We start from the raw sequence: 18,737 nt of genomic DNA, 5'->3' as shown, positions 1-18,737 counted from the left end.
CTAAAACCACAATTGATGCCAGCACCGAGCCCTGTGGAACTCCACTTATCACTTCTGTCCATGATGAGTAATTTCCCCTTAGCATTGTTCTCATTTCCCTTTTACTGAGAAAATCTTGCATCCAGTTGTACAGATAACTTTGGATTCCTCCTTGATTGTACAGTTTCCATAAAAGGAAGGATTACAGGTGGCATCCGGGTGTGGGAGGCAGGTCGTCAGGTGTGCCTTCCCTCAGAAGGCATGGAACTACTGCCAGGGGCGAGGTCGTCCAGGTGGGGCTGCGGGTTGGCGTACAGGAAGGCCCTTGCCGGGTGGGGCCTCAACCTGTTGTGTGGCCCACAGGACTGGGGCCAAACAGGGCCAACAGGCGTGCCTGTCTGTGTCGGCTCCTGGTGGAGGGTCGTCTGCAGGTGGGGCTTGGGAGGTCCCGCCCCGGGGTCCTGGGGGTGTCCCTGGGTGGCTGAGGGCTGCGGTCTCCACTGGGTCAGACCGCCGTCAGGAGCTGCCTGTGGTGTCCCTTCCTAGTGGCATCCGTCAGCATGAGGTGTTGTCCGGGGGCGGCCTGTAGTTTTTGGATCCCCAGGTCCGGGAGATACGCTCACCACAACTCCTCGAGCTGCAGCTCCTCTGGGTGGCTGCACCTGTGAGGAGAGAGAGAGAGACGTCCAACTTAGCCTCCGGATGGGTGGTGGGATGAGCCAGGGACTTCTTCCAAAGGGGTAGTCTCAGGGACCGTGGATGAAGGGCGTACAGTGGCCATCCCATCCCTAGTGCGTACAGTGGCCATCACCGTGGTTTTGCCTCTGCCTGGCTTACCAGCCGACGTGTGTACAATATAATGGCCGTCACGTCCTGCCTGGTGCATACAATGGCCGTCACCGCAGGGCTGGCTCCAGGGGCAGCTGCGTACAATGGCCATTACGTCCTGCCCGGTGCGTACAGTGGCCGTCACCGCGAGGGCTGCAGGGGGCAACAGCTGAAGGGCGTACAGTGGCCGTCCCATCCCCAGTGCATACAGGGGCCGTCACTGCGGTGCTGCTGGGACTGTCTGGAGACAAGTCCCACCCCGATCCTGGAGAGGGCTGGCCCGGCTAGGATGTCGTTGGCCGGGACTGCTGTCCTGCTGGCGGCCGTGTTGAGTGGAAGAGGGGCGTAGGTCTGTGGGCCACTTAGGCCCGTTTCGCTCGGACCCGGTGCTTTCTCCATATGCCCCTCCGTGGTGTCTTCCCGGGGTGGGTGAGGGGCCGTCGGTCCTTCCTGGGGTGACTGTTGCAACACCCTTTCCTGGGTGTCTCGTGGGGGCGGGCATTTCACTACTGACCTTAGCTAAGAAAGGTAATGGGGCGCCGCCACGAACAAAAGAAAAAAAAAAGCTATTTCCCCTCCCTTCTTTGTGGGTTATTATTATTTTTTTTTAAATATCCAGGCAGGAGCCGTCAATAACTCGAAAACTACCCATCAGCAGAGGGGGGTGGGGGGCATCTCAGACATCTGATTAGAGTGACAGGCTACCAAAGAACCAGTTTCCAAATATTATCCCTTGTTCTTCATGTGCTCAGGTTCCATTAGTTAGAACAAGATGGCTTTCACAGAGTTGTAACAATGCTTGTGCGAGTTGGGGCAGCAACTAAAGAGAACGCTTTCTGGACAGGCTACGCAGGTAAACTTAAAGGGTATTGAACCCTGAATTCTGCAATAGTGCTACTATTCCATTGTATGCTTATACCTGTAATTGTGCATAGTACTGAAATATAAATGACCTGATGAGTGCATTGATAATAATCACGACAGAATCTAAGCACTGAGACTAATGTACGAATAAACAAGCAGTAGTATATAAACATAAACATCAAATTTAAAATAATAATTGTAAATACACCAGCTTCCCTGTATATATATTGTATGTTGTAATATCAAAATAAATCAACAAAGGAGGAGACAGAAAAGAACCATCAGCAAGTCTCCTCTCGGCTCCAAGGAAGGCTTGGCTTGGGAGGAAGGGCCATATTGTGTGCATCTCTGAATTTACGTTTTGACTCTACTATTTACCATTTCTTGCCCAGTTTTTTTCACCGTGTCAGAAATATTATAGCTGAAGAGTTGGTTCTATTGGTAAATAAGCTATTTCTGTGCTGAAGGAAGTTGTACAGAGCCGAAAATACCGGAGGGGTCTGAGCAACGCAAGTGTCATCTCTCGGCTGACCCCATAACGAGAACACCGCAGTCTTTGTTAAAATATCCATGTCGTCGATGGAGAACGGGGGCCCGCAGCGGGGGCGATATGGAGGTGGACGTGGAGGAGGCATTGCAGGCTCAGGAGGAGGAGGAGGAGGGGCGGGAGGAGGAGGATCAAGGGCTGGACCAGATGATGATTTTAAGGACAGGAGGAACCCGCAGCGGTACGGCACGCGACCTCAATTTGGCTTCGTAAGTTATTTATCAGGGAAATGCCCTGTTTGTTCCGCCGGTTTTTGTTTTAAATGTTCATTTTAATTCCACCAATGTGTTTTCATTTTTAGTGTTGGTTTAACCCAATCTCGCCCCTGGTTATTTTTTTTCATTGACAAACTGTAGAAGTGCTCCCATTAACATGATGAAAATCTAGTGACGGACTTTGTCATAATCATAACTTTGACCCACAGATAAGCAGAACTATTACCAAAATTGTATAGTTTATTCATGACTCGCAAATTCTGCAAAAACATGTTACTTTAGAACTCAAAGTTAGAATTGTTGACATTGGCGATGGCATCTGGCAGTGGGTTAATTCAGACTCAAATTCATTCATCCCCAGATCGTTCAGGTTAGCTGGAGTAGGTTAAGTTGTTAGGTCATATTAGGTTAGTAGAGATGGGCAATTATAGTCGTGGTGCATGACTTTGAGGTTGTCATTATCGTACCCTGGCAGCCTACCAGTAAAAAAATCCGTCCAGTTTCGTATCATTATACGCGAATCATATGTATACACGCATATTATTATACATGAACATATACAAGATCACGTGAGTCATACAAAATTGGATGCATTGTTGAGGGGTAGGTTGCCAGGGTACGATAATAACAACCTCAGAGTCATGCGCTGCGACTATAGTGACGGATTGACTTTGGAGCCGAATCAGCCTAAAAGACCGACATTGCTGGTGGCCACTTGCCATGGTTTGCATGTAAAACTGGTGTTTTTATAGTTCATATAATCAGAATTAAGCATTTTTGCAACTTTAAAGCTGTCGCAGTGATGATCGATATGGTTTATTGAGAAATATATATATATATATATATATATATATATATATATATATATATATATATGTAAAGGTGAATGTAGGGAAGAGTAAAGTGATGGTCTTTGAGAGATTGAGAGAGGTGAAGTCAGTGAATGTACAGTGAGGTTGGATGGTGAGGAAATGAAAAATGTGAGTATGTTCAAGTACTTGAGGAGTGTGATGAGTAAGGATGGAAGTTTGGAGGGTGAAGTGCTTGAAAGGGTACAACAAGGAAGAAAGGTTGCTGGTTCCTTGAAAGCAGTGATAAGAAACAGGGAGGTGAGCATGGAAGTAAAGAAGTTACTACATGGCAGTATTGTGATACCAACTCTAACATATGGAAGTGAAGCTTGGACGTTGTTGGAAGGACACAAGTCAAGAGTGAGAGCAGTGGAAATGAGTTATTTAAGAGGAGCCTGTGGAGTGACATGGTGAGTCAGGCTGACAAATGAGGATATAAAGGAGCATTGTGGTGTGGATGTGGATGTGATAGGAAGCGTTAGGAGGAACACACTGAGGTGATTTGGCCATGTGGAAAGGATGGAGGGTGAGAGATTGACGATGAGGTGAGGTGGAGGGGGGGAGAGGGAGGGGGAGGCTGACGATGAGATGGAGGGATGGGGTGGAGAGGTATATGAGGGAGGGGGGTGTGAGTTGGGAGCAGGGCAGTGAAATGGCGGGGGACAGGGTGACGTGGAGGATCTCCCTCTTCTAAAGAGTGAGCACTACCCTCTTCCTTTTCCTTGGTGAAGGGGCCATCATCACACACTCCAGGAAGAGGCATGCAGTGAAGAGCAGTGCCTGAAGCAGGTAGGGAACAGCCACAAAAACCACCATGTGCAGTCATAACAACTATGTGAAAGGAGCTGTTTACTATACTGTTGCCAGGCGGGAATTGGGAATGATCTAGTCCTAGGGGGTCTTCAGTGGATGCTGGCCGAACTACCCACGCAGACAGGGCGGTGCCACTCGTATATTCCCTTCCTGCTGAGTGCGAAAATGTTCACACGGTCATAATTTCCACCTGGATGCATGAATTTTGTCTAGATATTATGAAAAAATTTACAAATAATGGTTTCGAACAGCCAGATCACAGCGTCTGGGTAATGGATTGTCTGTGTAATGTGTGTCCGGATAATTGAGAGATTACTGTACTGTGTAGTGCCGTGCCCTGTAAATGAGTACCAACACATTCAATTCTTAAATGGGAAATGATTACTCTAAGTTCTTTGCCTGCAAATGTTATTGCTAATCAAAATTATAGGGAATTCATAGCTGCAGTGATAAATTCCGTAAAGACAGTAAACACGAAAGAAATCATCTGACAGTTAAATATGTATATAACAAGTTGAAAAAAGTAGCATGTTGAATCTTGCACAGTATCTCCCTTAAAAAATGGTAAAGGTAATGAAAATTGTTAGACTGAGTTTGCTTGTGTCAGGATTCATGGCGAAGGTAAGCAGTGCCCATAAAATGACATATGACCTTGAATACTCACTTCCCTCTTTTTTTTAATTTGTATAGTAATAAACACCAGTACTACCAGATGTAGATGGGGGCACTCACCATCCACTCACTCGATGTAGTGCTGCTCTCAGGTGACTGCCCTTTCCTTTCTTCCTTCTTTCTTTTCCTTCCTTCCTTCCTTTTCTGTCTTTCTTTCCTACAGTCTTTCCTCTTATGGTTACGAGTGATTGTACACTCCCCCTTCTGTATTTTTTTCCTTCATTCTTTCCTCATCCTTTTGCCAGTGGGTGACTACATTGAATGATAAGCCAAATGGTTTCCTGTACACGGGGAAACTATTTACTATGCCGGGTGGTAACCATATAACCAAGTTATGGCGCCTGGTGGTTTAGTGGGTAATTAAGGCACTCCAATTGGATTGAACCTATGCAGGTTAATATCCAAGGGATGATTGGGGGTTTATTGCTCACCTAATGCCACTCACAGACAAGTGAGGCTGGTCACTCATCCTAAATGCCAGGACCAACTTGTGTAGCCCTGGGCTCCTACTCTGCTCATGAGGCAACACAGGATTAGATGATGATGATGATGATGATGATTATGACCACCAGCATACTAAATGATCATACACAGATGCCATCAACAAGGAAACAGATGAAATCCATACTAATACTGTACTGTTTTTAATTGTGGTAGTGTGATTTTCTTTTTAAAGACACCTTGGCATCCTTTGCAGTTGGTATGGTACATATTCTGATTATAGATTAAAAACCATAGTATTTATATATACAGTACTGCATTTTGTGTTTACAGGACAAGATCAAGGAGAGAGTGAACACAGAATTAAGTGGTCCCCAGTATGACCTGCCACCCTTGGACCTGAAGGAAAAGAAGTTTAACGCCAACAGCCGTCTCTTTGTTGGTAACCTGCCTCGTGATCTGCCATATGAGGAGCTGAAGTCTATGTTCTCAGAGTATGGAGAGTTGGGGCAGGTTTACTTCAACAAGGATGGAGCCTATGCTTTCATCACATTTGTAAGGAGTGATTTTTATGAAGAATAATTCACACAGTAATTGATAGAAATTTGCTGAATATAATCACCACTAACCTAGAAAGAATTAAGCTGCTGGTTGTTATTCTTTTCAAGTATTTTTTAATGTTGATGTCTGTTTCTGTTCAGTTTGAGATGAGGTACTGTAAGAAATTTGAATGGAATTGTTTTGAAAAATTTTTAGTCACTGAATAGAAATAGTTGTGGGTTATCATGTTGCTAATACCATTGGGTGATGTCTATATACCAGTAATGTGAAAAAAAAATGGGTGTTTATTGGTGTTGGCTTTATTATCTCTGACAAGGGATGTTTGTTTCTGCCCGTTTGTTTGTTTGTTTGTTTGTCTGTTAGCAGGATTACTTAAAAACTAAAAGAGAGATTTGGACCAAATTTGGTGGGTAGATAACCCATGTCCCAGAGAACAATCGATTAACTTTTGGGACAGATCTGGATTAGTTTGTTTGTTAGTTAGCAGGATTACTCAAAAACTAAATGAGAAGTTTGGACCAAATTTGGTGGGTAGATAGACCATGTCCCAGGGAACAATCAGTTAACTTGGGACCAATCTGTATTGTATTACAGATTCTGGATGTGTGTGTGTTTTTTGTGAAATTTGGTGGGTAGATAGCCCATGTCCCAGGGAACAAGTGATTATCTTTTGGGACCAATCTGGATCATATTACAGATTCTGGATGTGTATATATATATATATATATATTTTATGAAACCCTAATCTGTGATGAGAAAACCTAACCCATTATGAAGAGTGGTTTGGAAATGACATTTCCTTGTCGGAGAGATGCGCTCCACTGCATGCCCTTCTAAGTTAAGCTTGTAATGGTCTTGATAGTTAGCCCTCATTTTGCAGTCACCCCATTCATTGCTACTTAATTATTGGGCATTATTAACCATTGTGTCAAATATTGGTAAATTCATTGTGTAATCTCACTTCTTGCCAGACAAACTACACCATTGTAACACAATTTCACAGGACTACCGAGCCAATGCTGAGAAAGCCAAGCGTGAGCTGCAGGGCAAGGAGGTAAAGAATCGCCCAATGAAGATTCGTCATGCTTCCATCACCACTGGTATCCGTGTGAAGAACCTAACGCCATGTATTTCCAATGAACTTTTGGAGAAGGCCTTCAATGTGTTTGGTCAGGTGAGTGTTGAGAAATGAATAACCATCATACCTGTTGCTTTTGTTGCAGAGAATTTGGAAGTGAGGCTCCCTTCTCATGTGATTTATGTTTTGAAAGAAGTTTTTTATAAATGATCACATATGAAAGTGGGAACTAGGTTATATTAAATAATAAAGGTTTTAATTACTAAAATCCACTTGGCAGTTCAGTGTTCTCTCTGATTCCAGTATGCCTTATTAGTATACCTCATTTCTCCCAAAGCTGGCAGAGAATTTGCAGTGAAGCTTGCACTTTTTTTCCCTCAAACATAAATTTGTATGATATACAGGTATCAATGCTATATGCCTTTAAGATACAGTAATACTCCTTCCTTTTTAGCAACCTGTTATTTTGATGTTCATTTACTTAAACGTGTTTTCCCACTGATCAGTATAGATAAGTATAGGGATGTATAACCATTGTTTTGTTTGAATTTTGCTCTGTACAGTAAACTATAAACTGGGTATCTGGTTTTGAGCCAACCACCACTGATGAAACCAATACGGTGATACGTGCTGACTGTACTAAACTGGCACTCTGAATGCAGTAACTTGAAGTATTCAGCTTTATATATATACAGTTGACCTTCTGTCTTCGCGGGGGTTAGGGGCCTGAGACCCCCGTGAAGATCGAAAATCCGTGTAAAATTGGTGCCCCCCTAAAAACACCCCTAGCCCCCCATTTCCTTCTTTAATGAAAAAACCCTTGTGTACATGTCAATAAACACTTTATTTATTATTAAAGTATGAAAAAAATAGTTTAATTGCGTAGGTGGATGGCCGCTCACACCGCTCGTCACAGCTACACTTTCACCCTCCACCACCGTTACCATAATTTTCCCTCCCGTAACTTGTCCAGCAATTCCACGTTCTCCAGCAGGGTCATTACCTTCTTCTGGTGCTTTGGGGTGCCTTCAGGAGATGTCTTGGCTGCTCTCTTAGGGCCCATGGTAGATAAAATGATGGTGTCATGGAGAGATCAGCGAGTACAAGCGCGCACAAGCGTGGTCACAGTGAGAATGGGTTTCGGGACAATTCTCCATCAAGTCAATTCGCAGTCACAACAATAACAAGACAATTCGCCGTCAGGACGATTCCCCGTCATTTATTTACATACTGTAATAGTCTTTTAAATATATGAGTTTTAAAAGTGGTGGTGGTTTATTGTTTTTATAATAAATGTAGTGACATCTGTTGAGGCTCAGCGATATCTTTCCCCCACAGTTTGCATCCACTTTGGCCGATCAGAATAACACGTTGGATATTGTCATTTGAGATGAATATATACTTGTACCTCTTCAGAGTCGTTTTAAAATATACCCAGGATGTTGTGGTACCAATGATAATTAATGAAGACAGCTACGGGTGACACTAGAATATAATTCAAAGTCGACTACAGCGAAGTAGAAACACGTTAATTAATTATTGGCTAAAAGTGCAACTTATAAATGATATCCAAAGCCTACATTATTGAATGAACATAGACTTTGATAGATCCCCCTGAAAATTAGTTATTAAAGTATTAATTATTCAAAAATAAGTATATTTATAGAATGACGGGGAATTGTCCAGGGTGCGAATTGTCCTGACGGGGAATTGTACATGTTTTGACAGCGAATTGACTTGATGGCAAATCATCTCGGAACCTGAGAATGAGAGAGCCTGCCACGAGAGATTCAAAACAATGCGGGGATGGCGCGGATGGCGCTGCGGGCGTTATGCAGCGGGTGGCGTGCGATTTGAATGTGTTTCCATTTGTCTCTGGACTTCAAAAAAGGTGATTTGGTTTCCCTGGTGACAAACCGCGAACATCGAAACCACAAACAGAGGAACCGCGAGGACAGAGGGTCGACTGTATATATATATATATATATATATATATATATATATATATATACTGTAGGTACAGCAAGCTCGCCTCCAACGCTTGGGTTTCGTTCCTAATGTGGCACATTCGGCGCGAAACCGCGTAAGTTTTAACTACTCCTTATTTTGCTCCCTAGATCTCCTAAACGTGGTCTTTTGCTGTTCTCTGCCTTTGGTAATTAATATGAGGCACTTTAAGTGGTTAGAAGGTTTATTTAATGTTATAACTTACAAATACAGTACTGCACAGCAAAACTTCAACATACAAACACCTAAACACAAGGCAACATTCCGATGCCGAAACCAGTCGGCCCACAAATCTGGCTTGCATGTTAGCCACTTTTGCCCCAGTGTGACATGGCCTTTATGTCCCATTGCAGCACTTGATGTAGCGTAAAATTGCTGGTATTACTTTAATAGAGCCAAGATAGCTGTACCTGATATTACGTTGGACTGGATATTGCACTGACATAATGAAGAGTTCACTATATATATATATATATATATATATATATATATATATATATATATATATTATATATACAGCATATAATATATATATACATATATATATACTGCATATGATATATATATATATATATATATATATATATATATATATATATATATATATATATTACTATATATATGTATGTATGTATGTATATATATATATATATATATATATATATATATATGTATTTATACATATACTGTATATACAGTAAAAACTTGATATAATGAACGTGGGATGAAACGGAAGCTTGAGAAAGCTGGAGGTTTTCCGTTCTGTCGCGAAGCATCGGGTTTCTGTAACGGAAACAAGCTGGTTTGTCCGTGACTGTGGAAAAAAACGCGATGTACAAGTCATATCCCCCCCATTTGGAGGTGAGTTTTTTTAGTTTTATTATAATTACTGCATTATTTTTATTATTGTGGGTTCTGACTGCTCTGTGTGTATCATAATGACTAGCTTAGGCAGCATGTGTGTGTGTAGCAAAGGAAGCTAAAAGTAGCAACTGTGTATAGGCTTCAGGTCACGAGCTAAGGAAGAAATATTGGAAATGTTGCAAATTTCCAGAAAATTCCGTTTCATCTATGGCTTTGGAACGGAAGCTTGAGAATATTTGATAAAACGGAATAGGGGTTGGCTGAATTATTCGTTATATCAAGCTTTAATGTATATCTGTATCTATCTATCTGTCTGTCTATCTATATATATATGTACATATAAAAACACTTAATTACTGTTGTTGCAATGTCTGGTGCTGCTGGCTTAGCTCTATTAAAGCAATATCTGAGGAAGTTATGAAATATCCAGCACCGAAATGGGACATAACCAGCGGTTTAGTGCAATATCTGGTATCATCACCTAGTTCCTAAATGGTAGCCAGCTGGTGCTGTATTACTGTCTTTGAGTATTTTATCATTACTTCGTTATATTTTATGCCCATTTTCATGCTTTACTCATGGAAGAGTTTTTTAAGATAGAGGGCTAAGATGGATAATAACGTGATATCCAGCTTGACGCTGAACATTGAGCCAATGAGGGGTGGGGGATACCATGCAATATCCGGCATTTTGAAAAATCTGGCATAAGGCTTGGCTGAATTATGCCTGATTTTTAGAGTTCACTGTGTATATACTGTGTGTGTGTGTGTGTGTGTATATATATATATATATATTCTATCTCTTCTATATACCTAGGCTGCTTCCCCCAAGGAAAGGGAGGTAGCCGAGACAGGACGACACACTCCCCATTTACTCATCCATTCAAACACATTCATTCGCATCTTAGCCCCAAAGGGGAGAACGGACAGATCCTCACCGCACCACACTGCACAAGGGTCAACTGCGCAATGCAATCAGTGACATCTGCAGCAGGGCCCGACAGCAGAGCTGGTTTACCCCTGCCACATCATAACAGACTCATCCCCTTACCCGCACCTGACCTGAAATAGCTGATCAGACCAAATGTGGGAGAATATCCCCTCAGGGCTGCATCATCACTTATTCATTCACAATTTCTCTCCACCCATTTCTGTCACGCACAGACACTCTTCCTTGCTCAACAGACATCCCTCTCGCATCCAGCGCTCTCTTCACATTGTCCATCCATCCTATTCGTGGTCTTCCTCTCAGTCTTACACCTCTCACATCAGATCTAGTTATCTTTTTCAGCAATCGCTCATTATCCATTCTCTCCATATGCCCAAACCATCGCAACACCCTCTGCTCAACTCTACCAGCCATCTCCCGAACAACTTCAGTTCTCCTTCGCACTTCATCATTCTGCACTCGATCCATACGCGTCACTCCACACATACTCCTCAGACACCTCATCTCCATTACATTCGAACTTTTCCTCTCTGCTACACCCATATTCCATGTTTCAGCCCCATACAACGCAGTTGGTACCACAACACCCTCATACAGCCTTCTCTTTACATCCATTCTAAGCGAACGACATCTAAACACTTTTTTCATTCCTCCCAGCACCTTTCCTACTTCATTTATTTTAAACTTCACTTCTGCATCTATTCTTCCATCCACAGCAACATGTGACCCTAGATATTTAAAACACTCTACCTCCTCAAGCAGCTCGCCATTCAAAACTATATTCATCCCCCTACCATCTACCAACCTTGTACACTTCATCACTTTACTCTTATTCTCATTTACTTTCAATTTCCTCCTTTCACACACCCTTCCAAACTCCTCTACCAACTGTCTCAATCTCTCCTCTTAATCAGCCGCCAGTGCAGTATCATCTGCAAACAGTAGCTGCTTCAGATTCCACTCTCCACCATCAACATTCACCAGACTCAGACCTCCACCTAAAACTCTTGCATTTTATATATATATATATATATATATATATATATATATATATATATATATATAATGTGTACTCCCTCTTCTGTCATTCTTCATTCTTTCTTCTTCTGCCTGTGGGTGACTCTTCACTGAGTGACAAGCCCAAATGGTTTCCTGTACACCAGGAAACCATTAACTACACTGGGTGGTAACCATATAACCAAGTTTTGGCGCCCAGTGGTTTAGTGGGTAATAACGGCGCTCCAGTCAAATTGAGCCCATGAAGGTTTATATCCAAGGAATGGTTGGGGGTTATTGCTCACATAATGCCACTCAGGGATGAGTGAAGCTGGTCACTCTCATCTTAAATGTCAGGACCAACTTGCCTAGCCCCGGGCTCCTACGCTCCTCATGGGGCAACATAGGATTGGATGATAGTTGATGAATTACAGTATGTGTGTATATATATATATATAATGTATGTATGTATATATTTTACATATACAGTACAGTGGGGCACCAACTTTCGCGCCTAACTGGGGTCTAAAATAACGCGCGAAAGTTGAAATAGCTAAAGTTGGGGCATTGTCCTTATGGCAAAAATGCTAATTGGTTCCTGGCTATCCTAAAGTATCACCAGATTTTCATTTTGACTTACAGTACGGTACATCAAAGTAATAACATCAAAGTAATATTGTACATTGCATTGTGAAATACAATCAATAAATACACATTATATGAGGAGAAACATACCACAGAGACCAGGTTGAGGTGTTTAATGGATGTTGGGGGTAAGTATCCGAGGCGCATGGCGGGGTTATTGGGTCCTGCTAGCCACCTCTCGCTGCATCACTTCCAGCCTCCTCACCGCCACCCCTCACTGCCTCACTACCACCCTCTCTCTCTCTCTCTGCCTCCTCAGATGCCACTTGATGCAACACTTCCACTTTGTGCTGAATTTCATATCATTATCATACTGCCGTTTCTACACTCCAACATGATACTTTCTTTTTGCCTAAGGCTTTCCTCCCGAATTTGAAGGTCCCAGGCACTTTTTATCACCACCACTACCTCCTGGCCCTACCCCCACACCACCAGGTATAGTAGAAGCTTTTGATCTGTGAGAATCCAACACAATGGAGCCAGCAGTGTTCGTACACAGTGGTGGGAGTGGGTAGACTGAGTGTTGACATGACCTCATTCAAGATGGCGGCAGGTTGCGGGCGGGCGGTGCGGAAAATGTTGCCCAAAACCTGAAATTTGTGCGCGAAACTTGATTTTTTTCACGTGAAAGTGGAAGTTCGAGAATATTTGGTCTATGCCGTGAAAGTTGAATTCACTAAACCTGTTGTTGCGAAACTTGGTGCCCCACTGTATATATATATATATATATATATATATATATATATAGACATACATACATACATACAGTTTATATATATATATATATATATATATATATATATATTTATATATATATATATACATACATACATACATACATACAGTATAAGTCCTTTCATTCGGCATCTGGTCTTAAGGTATTTACGGTCTTTTGGCGGTTTTCATAAATAGTCCCTTTACAAAAGTTCTTTGCTCTTCTGGCATGTATGCTGAGCCGATCAGCACCCGTGACATGGTCGCCGGCTCACTGCTGGTACCTGCATGCCTGTAGTTGCCAACATGGCGCTGTTGGCGTTAGTTCTAGTGCTTTTCATAATAATTTAGCGCCAATTAATGTTAGATTTTGGTACGTGGGGGCACTTACCATCCACTCACTCGATGTAATATGGCTCTCGGTTGTCTGCTCTTTCCTCTCCTCCATCCTTCTTTCCTTCCATCCTCTTCGGTTTTTCTTCCCTTCATTCTTTCCTCTGCCTTCTGCCTGTTGGTGACTATACACTGCCTCTTCAGTCTTCCTTTCCTTCATTTTTTCCTCTTCCTTCTGCCTGTGGGTGACTCTACACTTAGTGTCAAGCCAAATGATTTCCTGTACAGCAGGAAACATTAACTACTCTGGGTGGTAACCATATATCCAGATTTTGGTGCCTGTTGGTTTAGTGGGTAATTATTGCACTCCAGTTAGATTGAGCCGATGAAGGTTTATATCCAAGCGGTGGTTGGCGTTTACTGCTCACATAATGCCACTCAAGGATGAGTGAGGCTGGTCACTCTCATCTTAAATGTCAGGACCAGCTGCCTAGCCCTGGGCTTCTATGCTTCTCATGGGGCAACGTAGGATTGGATGATGGATGGATGGATTTTCTTCTATATCTAGTGTGTTTTAAAGTCCAATTTAGTGCGAAAATTTGATAATTTCATCCATAGCTTAGCGCATTTTAAAGTTGAGCTTAGCGTTTTTGAAGATTTCTGCTTGTCAACACTGCATGCAACGTTGGTCATCATGCCTCGTGTGTCTGGCTCTGTGAAGGAGACATTCTGAAAGTTTGGAAATACAGTCATGCTATTTTAAGGTGTGCATATGTAAATACACCTAGGTTAAGGTTAGTTCATGTATATTGTATCATTAAATACATTAAAAATAAGTTGCTTATTAAATATATAGTGCCTAGACACTGTGATTGCGCTGGGGTGACTGACCATGATTGCTAGAAACTTTTTGGCAGGTTTTTCCGGTCACTTGGTAGTTTCTGCTCTTTCGGCACCTGCTTGGTCCAGAAGATGCTGAAGGAGAGGACTTTTACTGTGCGTGTATATATATATATATATATATATATATATATATATATACTCTCTACAGTATATGAATTATGAATCGTGTTTTATTACGTGATTTATTTGCATATATATATATATATATATATATATATATATATATACATACAATATATATTTATATATATATACACACATACACAGTAAAACCTTGATATAACGGACTTCAATATACTGAAATTTGCTTTTATCTGACTCAAGGAGCCAACCAGACTAAATTCTCATGTATCAGGAAAAGTCTGATAAAGCCAGAAGTGGTCTGGATTGCCTGACCTCAGTCCAGCTTGGGCAGGGGGATGGTGGAGGATGAGGATGTTTAGGTAGGCCGTTGTGACCTTGATGTTGGGCGTGGAATGGGCATTGGGTGGTAGTCGTGACCTTGATGATGGGCATTGGGTGGTTTTCGTGACCTTGGTGATGGGCATTGGGTGGTTGTCTTGACCTTAATGATGGGTATTGGGTGGTTGTTGCAGCCATGATGATGGGCATTGATTGGTTGTCGTGACCTTAATGATGGGCATTGGATGGACCCTGGGAGGTTGTTGTGGATTTGATGGTGGGTGTTGGATGGGCATTGGGTGTTTGCCGTGACCTTGATGTTGGGCATTGGGTGGTTGTTGCGACCCTGATGATAGGCACTGGGTGGTTGTCATGACTTGATGATGGGCGTAGGGTGGTTGTCGCGATCTTGATGATAGGCATTGGATGGTTGTCGTGACCTTGATGATGGGCACTGGGTGGTTGTATTGACCCTGATGCTGGGCATTGGATGCACACTGGGAGGTTGTTTTGACCTTGATAGTGGGTGTTGGATGGGCATCGGGTGGTTGTCGTGACCTTGATGGGCGTGGGATGGGCATTGGAGTGGGTCAGGATCTTGAGAATGTAGATTGCTGGGTGAGTTGATGACAAGTAAAGAAGCAACAGTGCTAATGAAAAGAAGTTAGTGTGATCCAGACCAATGTTTGATATACTGGAAAAAGTCTAGGTTTGCAAGGGAAAGTTTGGATGTCACTTTTATCAGATTTTTTTTTTTTTTTTTTTTTTTTTTTTTTAGTGGTCCGTTATGGTGAGGTTTTACTGTATATATACGTATATAATTACATGTATTTAAATAGAAATAGATATATAGATATATAATTGTATACCTATATAATTATAAAGATAGGTAGGTAGGTTGATAGATAGACAGTTATATATATACAGTATATATATATATATATATATATATATATATATATATATATATGTACGTTCAGGTATACCTCGATATAATACCCTTAGATGTGATACCCCGTCTTAGCGATGGGGATAATACCACCATACCCTGCCTAACGATGGCTTGACCCTGGTTTAACGATGAGTTTTTATTTTTTTATTTATTTTTTACTGATTTTGATGATATTTTAGAGAAATTGTGTGTTTAGGTTGATTTATAAACTGTTTTTAGACTTACACCAGGAAATTATTTACTATGCTGGGTGGTAACCTTATAACCAAATTTTGGCACCTGGTGGTTTAATGGGTAATTATTGCGCTCCAGTCGGATTGAGCCGGTGAAGGTTTATATCCTAGGGGTGGTTGGGGTTTATTGCTCATGTAATGCCACTCAGGGATGAGTGAGGCTGGTCACTCTCATCTGAAATGTCGGGACCAACTGCCTAGGCCCGGGCTCCTACGCTCCTCATGGGGTAATGTGGGACTGGATGATGGATGGCTGGATGGATTTTAGACTTACATTAATGTGTTTTAGTCATAGATGGGATGAACATTGTCATTTTGGGTTACAGTTTATTAACCCGCCACGTCTTGTTGACGTATGGATACGTCACCACATTTTGTCACGCGACGCCCGATGACATATCCATATGCTTTGCAATTGCGAGGTCTGTCATTTGCACATTTTTCTGCACATTTTTGAAGTTTCACGGGTAATTTTTGGTAGGCATATGTGGGATACCTTCCTGTACCCAGCGCCAGGCAAGAATAATGCCTGGCCCCCCCCCCCCCCTGTTAGTAGTGACCTGGCCAGTAAAGACATGTCACACCATGGTCTCTCCAATGACGAAATTCAAGGCGAAAGTGATTCCTGAGGTGGAGGACAAAGGAAAAAAGAAGCCAGAGGAAGAAACGAGCAGAAGTGATGAGGCGGTAACATCGTAAAGGAAGGTGCCATATGTTGATGTTTTTGGTGAGTGAAGAATGCTAATATCGCCTATATTATTGTGTGAACAGCAATATACTCTTGTACTACATATAAATTCGTACCAAATTAATAAATATTTACATATAATGAGTGGTTTGAAACAGTTACCCGTCCGAAGATGACGTTTTCTCTGGAGCCTGGCATGAGAGAACACGGTATCAAGGTGGGGGTACTGTTACCTGTATTTGGTATTTCTAAACTCAACTGAGCACTTTCTCTCTGAATTTTCGATGTTTCTCATAAAAAGTGGAGGTTTTAGCTAAAAGTAAACTTTTCTAAAATCTGCCAGGATTGGGGGAGGGTCTTTGGTGAAAAATTTGCCGGGATGGGGTGGGTTAAGTTTGATTTTTTCCAGACATATTTGACGATTTTCAGATTTTGTTTCTTGGTTTTAGTGAGTTATTTATGAGGGTTAGGGTTAATTTAGCTTCTTTTACAGCTGTTAGGCCATTTAGATTGGCTTTAAACTTGTTTTTGGACTCATTTGGGTGGGTTTAGGATTTGGTTGGGAGGGGGAAACCCAAGGCTCAAAAACGCATCCCTATACTTTGCATGTTAAATCTATCCCTAGATACAATACCCCGATTAAAGATGGGTTTTTACATAACCAATTGCATCGTTAAACTGGGGTATACTTGTATGTATATACTGTACTTTATATATATATATATATATATATATATACCCACACAAACCTTGGTCCCAATTAATGCGCCTTTATGGTGGATGTGCGAGTGCACACTACTTGATATCGCACTAATTGAAACACATAACTTATGGGGAAAAATTACTTTGGTGGATGAGTGACTGCAACTTTAGGGGGTTAAACTTTTAAGCACTGACAATTACCTTAGTACTAAATAATGGTATACGTACGTACACGCACACGTGCACACACACCCTCGATGAACTGGTCTAAACCGGTTTGCTGCTCTCTCTCTCTCTCTCTCTCTCTCTCTCTCTCTCTCTCTCTCTCTCTCTCTCTCTCTCTCTCTCTCTCTCTCTCTCTCTCTCTCTCTCTCTCTCACATATCCCTCGATGAGCTGGTCTAAACCAGTTTGCTGCCCTCCTCCCCCTCTCTGTCTCTCTCTTTCGTAAATAATACAAAGCAATATGCACATAAATCACACTAAAATCATACTAGAGTAGCTGAAAATGTTATTTTATATTATACTGTGAATTACAAGTGATTTAGTGATATTTTTGCTGTAATAAAAGAAGTCATATGCTAAGAACATTAGCAAGTGAACATTTTTGTGGTTGCAAACTGTGCAGCTATTCTATTAAATAACTCATGACATAAAATCATTAAGTTTTATCAAAGTAAATGGTAATAAAAGTCATTAATGAAGTTTTATAAAGTTTGTAATGATTTTCCTCTTATCGTAAGTTTTGCTAAAGTCTAGCGTAAACACTGGATTATCATAATAAAACCGAATGAGAGAGACTGGCTAGAAGTGTTTTTTATTTTATTTTTATTATTATTGTAATTATTGTGATGAGGTAACGTGGCAGTAATCCTAATATGCGTGGAAAAAAATCTTGTGGTTTGGTGGAAATATCCACCTCACTGCGGTCTTTCCGGCGTCAGATGATCACAGCACACCTTGTATTCTCTCGAATCATTCTCCGGGCATGGATTGCATACGGACATGCAGTTTGTTGCAAACGATAGTAGAAAGATCGAAGTTTGGCCGACAAGAATATTAGCTCTTAAAATTAAGGATAAGTGGGATAAAGTACGAGTTGAAAACACACCATTTTTTCCCCATTTCTCCTCGCTGACCTGCAGCCAGAGGGTTAAGGCGTCTGCAGCAGCCAAGATTCGGCTGATCTGCATTATGGAGAGCTTTTCTGGTGTTGCTGGTATCGATGTAACCTCCTCTTGTCTCACGTCCAGTAATGCATCCTCGATAGATGCTGCAGTAATCACATCTTCTCCTGAGTTGGCATCACCAGCATTGTTAATTTGAGATGTTGTGGATATTAAGAGACAGCTCGCACTACAGTATTTGGGAATCACACTATTTGAACACATGCTAATTGGGACCCTGGTGTATATGTGTATGTGTATATATATATATATATATATATATATATATATATATATACATATATATATATATATATATATATATATATATATATA

General features: G+C 41.6%; 1 protein-coding gene across 2 annotated transcripts in view; it reads left to right on the top strand.

Annotated features, from left to right (window-relative positions):
• The first annotated feature begins 2,025 nt into the window (after window positions 1–2,025).
• Window positions 2,026–18,737, top strand: part of LOC145400365 (uncharacterized) — a 54,616-nt gene continuing 37,904 nt past the window's right edge. For both annotated transcript variants that reach the window (XM_080272880.1, XM_080272874.1), the window contains exons 1-3: window positions 2,026–2,427; window positions 5,544–5,765; window positions 6,775–6,945. In XM_080272880.1, the coding sequence (XP_080129006.1) occupies window positions 2,242–2,427; window positions 5,544–5,765; window positions 6,775–6,945 (579 nt within the window). In that variant the 5' untranslated portion in view covers window positions 2,026–2,241. The remainder of the gene's footprint in view (window positions 2,428–5,543; window positions 5,766–6,774; window positions 6,946–18,737) is intronic.

Source organism: Coenobita brevimanus, chromosome 6, assembly GCF_032717465.1.
Source record: "Coenobita brevimanus isolate Jiangsu-jjx chromosome 6, ASM3271746v2, whole genome shotgun sequence".
In the NCBI taxonomy this organism is placed as follows: Eukaryota; Metazoa; Arthropoda; class Malacostraca; order Decapoda; family Coenobitidae; genus Coenobita; species Coenobita brevimanus.
The sequence above is the reverse complement of the archived record's forward strand: the minus strand, read 5'-3'. Positions and strand labels throughout refer to the sequence as shown.